At 47.2% G+C, this 13,669-nt stretch overlaps 1 protein-coding gene across 7 annotated transcripts in view; it reads right to left on the reverse strand.

Moving 5' to 3' along the window:
* Nucleotides 1-13,669, reverse strand: part of HCN4 (hyperpolarization activated cyclic nucleotide gated potassium channel 4) — a 166,116-nt gene that overhangs the window by 46,706 nt on the left and 105,741 nt on the right. For all 7 annotated transcript variants that reach the window (XM_039493361.1, XM_039493366.1, XM_039493363.1 and 4 more), the window contains one exon: nucleotides 7,019-7,237. In XM_039493361.1, coding sequence (XP_039349295.1) covers nucleotides 7,019-7,237 — 219 coding nt within the window. The remainder of the gene's footprint in view (nucleotides 1-7,018; nucleotides 7,238-13,669) is intronic.

The raw sequence follows: 13,669 nt of genomic DNA on the forward strand, positions 1-13,669 counted from the left end.
GCCCGCACACAATGCACAGTCAACCTGTGGAACTCCTTGCCAGAGGATGTTGTGAAGGCCAAGACTATAACAGGGTTAAAAAAAGAACTAGATAAGTTCATGGAGGATAAGTCCACCAATGGCTATTAGCCAGGATGGGCAGAATGGTGTCCCTAGCCTCTGTTTGCCAGAAGCTGGGAATGGGCAACACAGGGATGGATCACTTGATGATTACCTGTTCTATTCATTCCCTCTGGGGCACCTGGCATTGGCCACTGTTGGAAGACAGGACACTGGGCTAGATCGACCTTTGGTCTGACCCAGTATGGCCTTTCTTATGAGCCCAGCCCTCTCTGTCCTGTTCAAAGAAGTACGGAGGCAGTACATTCCGCTCTCCCAGCTGGCTCAAGGTTACAAAGTCTATCAAGGGGGATGAATAATGACTTCCCATTAATATTAATCCTGCTGAGTTCTCGGACAATGAGAAATCAATAGGACTTCTCGGCGCAGCGATCAGGAGACTGGAAGCAGCTGGAGATGAACAGTGGCAAATTTCTCATTGAGCCTGGCCTCCTCTGACAGCCCATGTCACCCTCCCCCCACCTGTGCACATGGCCCTGCTGGGAGCCCAACACCTGAGCTCCTCTTACACAACACCTTTAATCACCAGTGCAGCCAGAGCTGGAGGGAGCCTGGAGAAGAGGACGGGCTGGCAGATAGGCAGGGAGGGGGATTCATGGGTTTGCGACATGGCTAAGGGGGAATAAACAATGTAAAACATCAGATTCAGCAAGGGGGAAAAGCCTCACCAAGTCTGCTCTAGCACAGCAAGATGCCAGGGGGATTCTTGGCTGAATTGCACCATTTATATGGCAAAGTGGCTTTGAGTGTAAAGTTCACAGCTTTGGGAGCAGCCATTTTCTACCCTCCCTGGGATGTCACTGGACAATCAGCCCTTTCAAGGCAAGGCAGAAAACAACAAGCAGTGCTCAGTCAGGCCCCATCACAGAACCACAGCGTTCCAGGCCAGAAGGGACCAGACCAGTGGAACTCAACCTTTCCAGACTACTGTACCACTTCCAGGAGTCTGATTGGTCTTGCATGCTCCCAAGTTTCACCTCACTTAAAAAGTACTTGCTTACAAAAATCAGACCTAAAAATACAAAAGTGTCACAGCACACTGTTACTGAACAATGGCTTATATGTATCTCATAGAACTGAAAGGGACCTTCAAAAGTCATTGAGTCCAGGCCCCTGCCTTCACTAGCAGGACCAAGTACTGATTTTGCCCCAGATCCCTAAGTGGCCCCCTCAAGGATTGAACTCACAGCCCTGGGTTTAGCAGGTCAACACTCAAACCACTGAGCTATCCCTCCTCTTTGTAGGAGGACAGGGAACCACGGAAGATTTTGTTACGGCCTAGCTTAGGCAGTTTTGCTTTCTCAGCACCCAGTCACTGTAGGACATGGCATGCCAGTTCCAACCTGCCATAACCGGCTGGAACCGCTGCGTGGAAAGCCCCTAGGCTGTTGGCCAAGGGGGTGGCCCCAGAGGGTGGAAAGTCCCTATTGCATTATGTATGAGCTAGCTTGCTGCTGTTTATATAAATATGAGCATGATTTGTGTTTGCTTTTGGACTCCGTACCAGGCCGAGTTCCGGGGCGCTGGGTTCCCCACCTCCGTGACAGCAACGCTTGGAGTCCCCGTTGCGGGTGTGTCATTTTACCTTCATTAAAGCCAATAGCTCACAGTGTGCGTGGGCCTCGTTCTTGCAGAGCACCTTGGGAGGGCCTACAGCCCCCATAGAACCTAACACCCTTGTTCTCATTTTTACCACCTAATTATAAAATAAATCATTTGGAATACAAATATTGTACTTACATTTCAGTGCATAGTATCTACAGCAGTATAAACAAGTCATTGTCTGTATGGAATTTTAGTTTGTACTGACTTCGCTAGTGTTTTTTTATTAGGGCTGTCGATTAATTGCAGCTAACTCATGCGATTAATTCAAAAAACTTAACTGCAATTAAAAAAATTAATCATGATTATTTGAACTGTTAAACAATAGAATACCAAATGAAATGTATTAAATATTTTGGATGTTTTTCTACATTTTCTGCTATACTGATTTATATTACAACACAGAATACAAAGTGTGCAGTGCTCACTTTATATTATTTTTTATTACAAATATTTGCACTGTAAAAATGATAAACAAAAGAAATAGTATTTTTCAATTCACCGCATACAAGTACTGTAGTGCAATCTTATTGTGAAAGTGTAATTTACAAATGTAGATTTTTTTTTGTTACATAACTGCACCCAAAAACGAAACAATGTAAAACTTTAGAGCCTACAAGTCCACTCAGTCCTAATTCTTGTTCAGTCAATTTCTAAGACAAACAAGTTTGTTTACATTTATGGGAGATAATGCAGCCTGCTTCTTATTTACAATGTCACCTGAAAGTGAGAACAGGTGTTCACATGGCACTTTTGTAGCTGGCGTTGCAAGGTATTTATGTGGCCAGATACGCTAAACATTCATATGCCCCTTCATGCTTCAGCCACCATTCCAGAGGACATGCTTCCATTCTACTGATGTTTGTTAAGCAAATAGTGCTTTAATTAAATTTGTGACTGAACTCCTTGGGGGAGAACTGTATGTTCCCTGCTCTATTTTACCTGCATTCTGCCATATATTTCATGTTATAGCAGTCTCGAATGATGACCCAGCCCATGTTGTTTGATTTACGAACACTGTCACTGCAGGATTTGACAAAATGCACAGAAGGTACCAATGTGAGATTTCTAAAAATAGCTACTGCACTTGACCCAAGGTTTAAGAATCTGAAGTGCCATCCAAAATCTGAGAGGGATGAAGTGTGGAGCATGCTTTCAGAAGTCATAAAAGAGCAACACTCCAATGCAGAAACTACAGAACCCGAACCACCAAAAAAGAAAATCAACCTTCTGCTGGTGACATCTGACTCAGATGATGAAAATGAACATGCATCGGTCTGCTCTGCTTTGGATTGTTATTGAGCAGAACCTGTCATCAGCATGGATGCATAGCCTCTGGAATGGTGGCTGAAGCATGAAGGGACATATGAATCTTTAGCGCATCTGGCATACAAATACCTTGCAAAATGTAGAAAACATCAAAAAAAATTAAATAAATGGTATTCTATTATTGTTTAACAGTGCGATTCATCTTAATTAATTTTAAATGTATGATTAATCACGATTAATTTTTTTAATTGCTTGACAGTTCTACTTTTTATGTAGCTTCTTGTAAAACTAGGCAAATATCTAGATGAGTTGATGTATCCCTGGAAGACCTCTAAGTACTCCCAGGGGTACACATACCCCTGGCTAAGAACCACTGGACCAGACCATCGAGCCTGGCCTCCTGGAGATCACAGGCCACCAGCACCACCCAGCACCTGCACACTAACCCAACAACTGAGCTGAGACATAAGTATCACAGCCCTCAGAAGACTAGATTGGTACGAACAACAGGCGGCAAACAGGAAGGACCAAGGTACCTAAGGGCCAAAGGCTTCTGCAATGGCAGGGAAAGGATCCCTGAGGTGCTGAATGCCCACAATTCCCACTGAAGAGCCTGGCAGTTGACGGCATGGAGCACGCCCCAGGATTGAGCCCAGCTCACATGCCAAATGAGCCAGCATCTCTCTGTTGTGGGAGCTTTCCCTGTGCATAGCAGTTTCCTGGAGGTATCTGGGCAGCATCACCAGCAGGCCAGGGGTACCTTCGGAGAACTGCTGTGCCAATGCCCTGCCAGACTTGATGCAAGGGAAGAAGAAAAGATGCTCAAGAGCAAGGATGCACTTGCGGTTACACATGGGGCTTAGTCGCCCATGATGTGTGTTCAATTCCAGGCCCAAGTCACTGAATCTCACTGTGTCTCAGCTCCCTGACCCCATGGAGCACTGTGAGGATCTGTTTGTTCTTGTACATGTGGCACTTAGATTCAGCGAGGGGTGGGCACAAGGAGCGATCAATAGCTAGAACTGGAGCAGACTGTCCAACCATTCAATGGCTCAGATCACAAACTGAAGAAGGTAGGGCCACCTCATGCACTCCTTCCTCAGACAAGTCTCCCACTGATGACCACAGAATCTGGCCCTGAGTTCTGGCCCTCCAAAGCCCTGTTTGTGCAACTGGCCTTTCTAATGCAAGAGCAAACTGGCTTGGCTAAAATATAAGCCAGCCTAAAACTTTATTGCAAGCTTGAATCTGAACCTTTTCCTGAGGGAAAGTTTTGTTTAAAACCAAGAATACAATAAAAGATCCCCCAAACCAACACTTTCTGTCTGCTCCTCCACGCAGGGCCACCACCATCACACCCATGAAACAGCCCATCCGGACAAACAATACGGACCACTGCACAAGAACGTCCATTCCAATGAGGCACAGCCCAAAGCAGGGGCGGCTCTAGAAATTCCGCCGCCCCGCCCTTCCCCGGTCCCGTGGCCGGGGCAGAAGTGGCTGCGGACGGTCCCGTGGTCCCGCGGCTCCGGTGGAGCATCCGCAGGCATGCCTGCGGGAGCTCCGTCCGAGCCGCGGGACCAGCGCACCCGCCGCAGTCATGCCTGCGGGAGCTCAAGCGGAGTCGCGGGAAGAAGGGACCCTCCGCAGTCATGCCTGCGGCAGGTCCGCTCGTCCCGGGGCTCCGGTGGACCTCCCGCAGGCATGACTGCGGAAGGTCCACCGGAGCCAAATGCCGCCCTGCCAGGACAATGCCACCCCACGCGTCTGCTTGGCGCGCTGGGGTCTGGAGCCGGCCCTGGCCCAAAGCACTGTGGGGACCTGGTCCGCAACTAGGGCTGCTAGGCACTGCGGGAATACAAACAACTACAACAACTCAGGATAAGTCCCAGCCTGATGGCTGCCTCTCCAAATCAATCCTCCAAACCTCTCTGCTTCTAATATGCTCCAGCAAAAATGCTGTCTCAGGAGGACTGAGCTAAATTGAGATGGGGAGCTGAAAATCATGAAGCAGACTCATTTTTAATTATGGCTATACAAGTTCCAGGAATGCAGAAAATAAATATATATTTGTTTTTAGGCCATCTTTTGCCCCATTTGCAACAGGAAATTGAATGTACTAGATTCTGTCTGGCTGTGCGCCTGAGAGAAACCCAGGGGAAATGAATACGCTGTAACCAGCACACACAAAATATATTTTTGTTATGTTCTCACTGCTCATTGACTCTGCCATAAAGATTTCCCTGGGGGTGTTCAGATACATGCAGGATTAACCTCTCATTCACAACATCCTGAAATTCTATTCCCGCTTTAAATGTTACACCCCTCCAACCACCCCCCACTCCAATCCCCATGGTTAAACTGTGTCCTTATTTCCTGTTTGGTGCTTGAGAGCTCTGGACTATGCACATTGATCAGAATCAAACACAAATGGGCCACATTCCACCCTGGACTTCAAATCTGGCTGGACCAAACCCTACTGCCTAGACCCACAGATGCAAACTGAGTTGTTGCTACAAAGTCCAGGCAGCTGAATTTGCAAATCAGTCTTCAGTTACACACTGCCATTTCAAACACATTTGTATAAACATTCTACACACACTTGAACAATTTGCACTGTGACTGCTGCAGGCTCCTTCACTTTTGCATTCCTCACTCTCTCTTTTCCCACTTCCAAACCATCCACAATATAGTGGCAAAATTATCTACATTGCCTGCTGCTCTGATCATACCCAGCTTCCCTTCAAGTTCCTTTCCTGGCTCCCTCTCAACTTTTCAGTCAAATTCAGGTTCAAGCTCCCCCCACAAATGAGATCCTGCCTACTTTTGTTCTTGTTCCCTTTTGCTCCCTACCTTGCCCCTGCTCTCTGTGCAAGCTACACAACCGGCCACTCCTGTTTCTTCCTCCTCACACTTCCAGTTTTGATCTCCTATGGCTGGAACCTTCTTCTAGTCCAGACCCACAATTCTACCCCTCCATCTCCTTCCAGTGTCTCCTTAAAACTCACTTCTATGAAGCCTAAAAACATGTTGCTTTACCCATATAAATAATAATCACCCCCCAAATTTGTAGATGGGAAAACTGAGGCATAGAGATGGAATATCACTTGCCTAATGTCACCCTGCAAATCAGTACCAGAGTCTGGATTAAAACTCAGGTCTCCTGACTCCTAGCACCCTGACCACTAGATCGTCTGTCTCCCACTCTGGAGGTACCTTGGCTCCCCTGACCACCTACCTCCTTGTCCAGAGGTGATTGAACTCTATTGACCAGTGCTTGGTTACCTCCATACTTGGAAACAGGCACCTAACTCCCTTGCTGTTAAGTAGACTCCTCGCTTCTGGGCACCTATACTCTAGGCCCACAGCTACGCACAGTTCTACAAGCACTTTTTCTTCTTCATTACCATGCAGGGCCTGGCTGCTTCAAATTAAGTTAGAACTCCTGCCCTTTTGTATCAGCTGGGACAAAATAACTCCATCACAGAACTGTGCTACCAGACTTATTGTCTTAACTTTGCATCAGCTAACACACAAGGGTGCAATGTAATAGCATGACACTGTAACGTCATCACATTTGGCCACCGCATCGCCCTGCGGTGAATCTAGCAGCTACACAGCCTACTCATTGTCTGTTTGGCTCGCGCGTGCTTTGAGCTACATGCAGCAATATGGTAGCACAGGGTTGCTCACAAGTGCTGGAGTTGTTGGAATTGATACTTTTAAAGAAAGGCCTGGCTAAAAAACAGCAGCGCTCGCTGGAAGATTGACATGGGCTTTGAAACTAAACCTGAAAGAGACAAAGTGGGTGAAAATTTAGCTGCCACTGAAGTTGATAGCGTCCCTTTAGAAAGAGAGTGGAGTCATGGGTTGGCCAGCCTCCCTGCAGTCAGCCTTCTGCGGCTGTTATGCTGATTTCTTCCTAGGGGCCAATGGGGTTTTCTTTGAGTGAATGAAAAGACACTAACCATCCATAAACTGGTGACACCTCAGCGCTAATCTAATTGTGGCAAAGCAGGGTCCTTACCTTCTCCTGGTACTGCCGCCGTGAGGAGTCCAGAGACTGGATGAGGGCTGTGGCATGGCCGATGAACATGGCATAGCAGGTGGCACCAACGATCATGCTCAGCATAGTGAGCCACACATCTGACATGCCAACGGGAGCCTGCTGCCCATAGCCAATGCAGAGCATGTGACTCATCGCCTTGAACAGCGCATAGGAATACTGCTTCCCCCAGGAGTCATTCTAAAGAGACAGACACAGACAGACAGACAGACAAGGCTTTAGCAGCTTTACAGGACACAAGGAGGAAGCCAGGGAGACATTCCCTGGGACAGACACTTTTAACACAGATGCCTAAGGTTAGCCTGCTAAGTCCATATTTAAGGTACCTAAACAGGTGACTTAATTCCCCAATGGCTGCATACCAAGCAGTCCCATCGACTCCCCTGAGAACAGCTGGGTACTCAGTATATTTGAAGAAATTAGATCTTTTATTTAGGTGCCTAACTCTGGGCACAGAAGCCTAAATTTAGGCACCAACATTTGAAAATCATGGCTAGGATTTATACAAATTGCATAAACTGGCTCCAGCCAAACCTTCTGCAAAGGGAACCCAGAGAGACTAACATGCTGCTAGCCCAGGATGAACTTAGGCAGCGCCATCAATCACAGCACACAAAGGCTACAGGATGATTCCCAGGGTGATTCGTGTGCTGGAGGAGGAACTGCAGCAAATCACTGCTCTGCCTAAAAACTGGTTAAGCTGGGGAACAGCTGGGCGTACCACAAGTGACCTGCTCCAAGCTGGTATTTGGAACCCCTTGATGGGTTGTGTTCTAACATCACTTGTATGTCTCTGATTTACTCTCCAGCTCAGGAGTGCCAGACCCCAACTGAACAGGCATGAAGGGGTGAAGGCAAGTTAGTATTTATAATGTCCAGGCAGCCCTTTCCCCAAGAGCAGCGCAGGGACTTATTTTCAGTGTAAAATAGTACTTCTCCCTAGGAGCAGCTCAAGCCATGGGTGACCATATTGCAGGGATGCACTAAGGTGTCACAGCGAAAGGCAAATCGATTCATTGCTTTCTTGGGACAGTCTGCGCAGTCCTGGCTCTGTGCTGAAATGAACAGCAGGAGCACACCAACTGCTACAGAACTCAATAGGGCTGAAGAATAAAATTGTCAGACACATAGAAAAACAAACTCTTGAGCAATAGTCAACATGGTTTCTGTAAAGGGAAATCGTGTCTTACTAATCTATTAGAGTTCTTTGAAGGGGTCAACAAACATGTGGACAAGGGGGATCCGGTGGACATAGTGTACTTAGATTTCCAGAAAGCCTTTGACAAGGTCCCTCACCAAAGGCTCTTACGTAAATTAAGCTGTCATGGGATAAAAGGAAAGGTCCTTTCATGGATTGAGAACTGGTTAAAGGACAGGGAACAAAGGGTAGGAATTAATGGTAAATTCTCAGAATGGAGAGGGGTAACTAGTGGTGTTCCCCAAGGGTCAGTCCTAGGACCAATCCTATTCAATTTATTCATAAATGATCTGGAGAAAGGGGTAAACAGTGAGGTGGCAAAGTTTGCAGATGACACTAAACTACTCAAGATAGTTAAGACCAAAGCAGATTGTGAAGAACTTCAAAAAGATCTCACAAAACTAAGTGATTGGGCAACAAAATGGCAAATGAAATTTAATGTGGATAAATGTAAAGTAATGCACATTGGAAAAAATAACCTCAACTATACATACAACATGATGGGGGCTAATTTAGCTACAACGAGTCAGGAAAAAGATCTTGGAGTTATCGTGGATAGTTCTCTGAAGATGTCCACGCAGTGTGCAGAGGCGGTCAAAGAAGCAAACAGGATGTTAGGAATCATTAAAAAGGGGATAGAGAATAAGACTGAGAATATATTATTGCCCTTATATAAATCCATGGTATGCCCACATCTCGAATACTGTGTACAGATGTGGTCTCCTCACCTCAAAAAAGATATTCTAGCACTAGAAAAGGTTCAGAAAAGAGCAACTAAAATGATTAGGGGTTTAGAGAGGGTCCCATATGAGGAAAGATTAAAGAGGCTAGGACTCTTCAGTTTGGAAAAGAGAAGACTAAGGGGGGACATGATAGAGGTATATAAAATCATGAGTGATGTTGAGAAAGTGGATAAGGAAAAGTTATTTACTTATTCCCATAATACAAGAACTAGGGGTCACCAAATGAAATTAATAGGCAGCAGGTTTAAAACAAATAAAAGGAAGTTCTTCTTCACGCAGCGCACAGTCAACTTGTGGAACTCCTTACCTGAGGAGGTTGTGAAGGTTAGGACTATAACAATGTTTAAAAGGGGACTGGATAAATTCATGGTGGCTAAGTCCATAAATGGCTATTAGCCAGGATGGGTAAGAATGGTGTCCCTAGCCTCTGTTCGTCAGAGGATGGAGATGGATGGCAGGAGAGAGATCACTTGATCATTGCCTGTTAGGTTCACTCCCTCAGGGGCACCTGGCATTGGCCACTGTCGGTAGACAGATACTGGGCTAGATGGACCTTTGGTCTGACCCGGTACGGCCTTTCTTATGTTCTTATGTTCTTATGAATGCAGGCAAGTTCGAGGTTTTCTGAGCTACTCAGACTAGACTGAGTTCACGCACCAAATACAGGTTTATTAACTACAGAAGAGGTGCAGTGATGGCTCTATGGTCCTTCCCACAAAATCTTACTTGGTCATTACACTGTCATCACACACTGCTGCAACAACATATATGAACAATACCTTCACTGTGGTTACATGAGTGATAGTGAAGAACCCACGAATTCACCACTCTTCTCTTCCTAGGAAAACGCTAACGTTACGGATTGACTTGTGCCAATAACATGGGGCAGACCAGCTTGGGGAAGATCTTTGTGGGGAGGGGTTGGTTGGTGGGTGAGTGTAGTATAACCAAGGAATAGTTCTACTAACCACCCAGAGAGACCCTGTCTACACTAGCGATGTTTCCTAGGAGTTTCCCACCATTGGCTCAGCTCCACCAGGCATCAGCACTGGGAAGCCTCATGCTAATGGGCCCCCAGAAGTTTTTGGACACTGCCCACCATGGAGAGATCTAACCACAATGGCGGTGAACAGGCTGGTGACCCATCTACAACCGGACTCCCAACATTACCAACTTCACTGGGAAACTTGTCAGAAGCTCCACTAGCATAGATGGAGACAGAGCATATTATTGCTGCTTCTGGGCAGCCAAGAACAGCTGGAACCTCTGGAGAGTGTTCGAGGGTGCTAAGCAAGTGGACAGAGACTCAGGATAGTCTGACCCAGATTTTTTTGCCTCTGTCTTCACAGAGAAGGTCAGCTCCCAGACTGCTGCACTGGGCAGCACAGTATGGGGAGAAGGTGACCAGCCCTCTGTGGAGAAAGAAGTAGTTTGGGACTATTTAGAAAAACTGGATGAGCACAAGTCCATGGGGCCGGATGCGCTGCATCCAAGGGTGCTAAAGGAGTTGGCGGATGTGATTGCAGAGCCATTGGCCATTATCTTTGAAAACTCATGGTGAACGGGGGAGGTCCTGGATGACTGGAAAAAGGCTACTGTAGTGCCCATCTTTAAAAAAGGGAAGGAGGAGGATCCAGGGAACTACAGGCCAGTCAGCCTCACCTCAGTCCCTGGAAAAATCATGGAGCAGGTCCTCAAGGAATCAATTTTGAAGCACTTAAAGGAGAGGAAAGTGATCAGGAACAGTCAGCATGGATTCACCAAGGGCAAGTCATGCCTGACTAACCTAATTGCCTTCTATGAGGAGATAACTGGGTCTATGGATGAGGGGAAAGCAGTGGATGTGTTATTCCTTGACTTTAGCAAAGCTTTTGATACGGTCTCCCACAGTATTCTTGCCAGCAAGTTAAAGAAGTATGGGCTGGATGATTGGACGATAAGGTGGATAGAAAGCTGGCTAGATCGTCGGGCTCAACAGGTAGTGATCAACGGCTCCCTGTCTAGTTGGCAGCCGGTTTCAAGTGGAGTGCCCCAAGGGTTGGTCCTGGGGCCAGTTTTGTTCAATATCTTCATTAATGATCTGGAGGATGGCATGGACTGCACTCTTAGCAAGTTTGAGGATGACACTAAACTTGGAGGAGTGGTAGATACGGTGGAGGGTAGGGATAGGATACAGAGGGACCTAGACAAATTAGAGGACTGGGCCAAAAGAAACCTGATGAAGTTCAGCAAGGACAAGTGCAGAGTCCTGCACTTAGGACGGAAGAATCCCATTCACTGTTACAGACTAGGGATGGCTAGGAAGCAGTTCTGCAGAAAAGGACTTAGGGGTTACAGTGGACAAAAAGCTGGATATGAGTCAACAGTGTGCCTTTGTTGCCAAGAAGGCTAACAGCATTTTGGGCTGTATAAGTAGGGGCATTGCCAGCAGATCGAGGGATGTGATCATTCCCCTCTATTCGACATTAGTGAGGCCTCATCTGGAATACCGTGTCCAGTTTTGGGCCCCACACCACAAGGAGGATGTGGAAAAATTGGAAAGAGTCCAGCAGAGGGCAACAAAAATGATTAGGGGGCTGGAGCACATGACTTATGAGGAGAGGCTGAGGGAACTGGGATTGTTTAGTCTGCAGAAGAGAAGAATGAGGGGGGATTTGATAGCTGCTTTCAACTACCTGAAAGGGCATTCCAAAGAGGATGGATCTAGACTGTTCTCAGTGGTACCTGATGACAGAACAAGGTAATGGTCTCAAGTTGCAGGGTGGGAGGTTTAGGTTGGATATTAGGAAAAAACTTTTTCACTAGGAGGGTGGTGAAGCACTGGAATGGGTTACCTAGGGAGGTGGTGGAATCTCCTTCCTTAGAGGTTTTTAAGGTCAGGCTTGACAAAGCCCTGGCTGGGATGATTTAGTTGGGAATTAGTCCTGCTTTGAGCAGGGGGTTGGACTAGATGACCTCCTGAGGTCCCTTCCAACCCTGATATTTTATGATTCTATATTCAATGGCCATACGTATAATGTCCTGATTAAAAATGGACAACACAACAAAAGTAGTGGCAAAAGGAACACAGAAGTAGCCCATTCAGAGCCCCATAAAGATACAGCTCATCACTGTGCCAAACTCTCTGGGCTGGTGTTGCTAACAAACAAGTAGGCAGTTCAACCCAGTGCATTGGAAAATGTCTCCTGCCATTGAGACAACTTGGCAATTGCAGATTCAGAGCCCTACTACAAAATGGGCCACTCACTGTGCCAGTGGGGACACCTCTGCCAAGGGGAGCAGCGTTTGCACCTCGGAATGGGAGCACAGATTTCACTTGCAGACAGTGCTCCATAAGGAACCTCATGGATGGATGCTGCCAGAGGATGTGCACTGAATTGGTGTATCCTCCATACACCTTGGCTATGCCCTCACCCCCACCATCCCCACTATCTTTTGAGGCTGTGTGGTTCCTGGCCAAGCAGGGGTTGGAGGTTTTCCTGGGGGCAGCTGTCACTACCTGGGGTCTTGTGCCATGAGCTAAACCAACTCTGAGCTGTTGGGGCACCTCAAACTAGGTTTTGTTTTAATGAATGTGTTGTTCCCTTACTGCTACCATTGCAGTTATGGTATTTACCCACCTTCCCTTTCTAGCAATCCCAGAGCCATCACTGTAAAAAGCGCCATCGCTTACACAATGACACGCACACACTCCCCAATCGTTAGCCCTCTCTCCCCACCTGGCCTATTGTCTATGTACTGAAGGGCTAAAGGGAGCTCTGAGATTGTCAGCTGGACCAGCTGCCCTGGCCAGACCTCTGCCCTTGATGACATGTCACCTGTGAGGTGAGCAGTGGATTGACAGCACCAATTATGCCAGCTGCCACCCGTGTGAGGGGGCAGAGGCAGCACAGCGGTCTCTCTCCCTCTCTGTGTAATGAACCTTCCCTGTTAAATGGATGTGGTTTGTGTTAATCAAATTGCATTAGAGACAGTAGGTCAGTGGTTGGTGGGAGTAAGCAGAAGGCTGATGCTGGGCAGGAGAGCTGCACAAGGGGTCTCCTGCATCAGACACTGCAGCATCACAGCCCGTGGGAGAATTCGGATCCCCAGCAGTGGCTTCCAGGATCTTATCTTGGGAAGGCAGAAAAGGCCTGTGGAGAAGTTGCAGAGGCCAGGTATGTTCACTCATTCATATGCGTGACTGGGACCAGCTGAAGACACAAACATCCAGTGCAGAGTGGCCCAAGAAAGAAGATCTGGGGCACATCACTGGAGAGCAGAAGCATAAGGCGAGCATGGAGCAGGCAGTCTCAGAGCTCAGTGCACACCCGGAGAAGTGAAAAGGGCAGTTTATCCATGGTCTGCACATAACCCTTCATTGCTCCTAATTTAGGCTGGTGAGGTGAAAGGATTGAAACCCGGCCACCCCACAGTGCAGTGGTTGCATTGACACCCATAAGAACATAAGAATGGCCATACCGGGTCAGACCAAAGGTCCATCCAGCCCAGTATCCTATCTACCAACAGTGACCAATATCAGGTGACCCAGAGGGAGTGAACCTAACAGGCAATGATCAAGTGATCTCTCTCCTGCCATCCATCTCCACCCTCCGACAAACAGAGGCTAGGGACACCATTCTTTACCCATCCTGGCTAATAGTCATTAATGGACTTAACATCCATAAATTT

Source organism: Mauremys reevesii, linkage group 10, assembly GCF_016161935.1.
Source record: "Mauremys reevesii isolate NIE-2019 linkage group 10, ASM1616193v1, whole genome shotgun sequence".
Classification (NCBI taxonomy): Eukaryota; Metazoa; Chordata; order Testudines; family Geoemydidae; genus Mauremys; species Mauremys reevesii.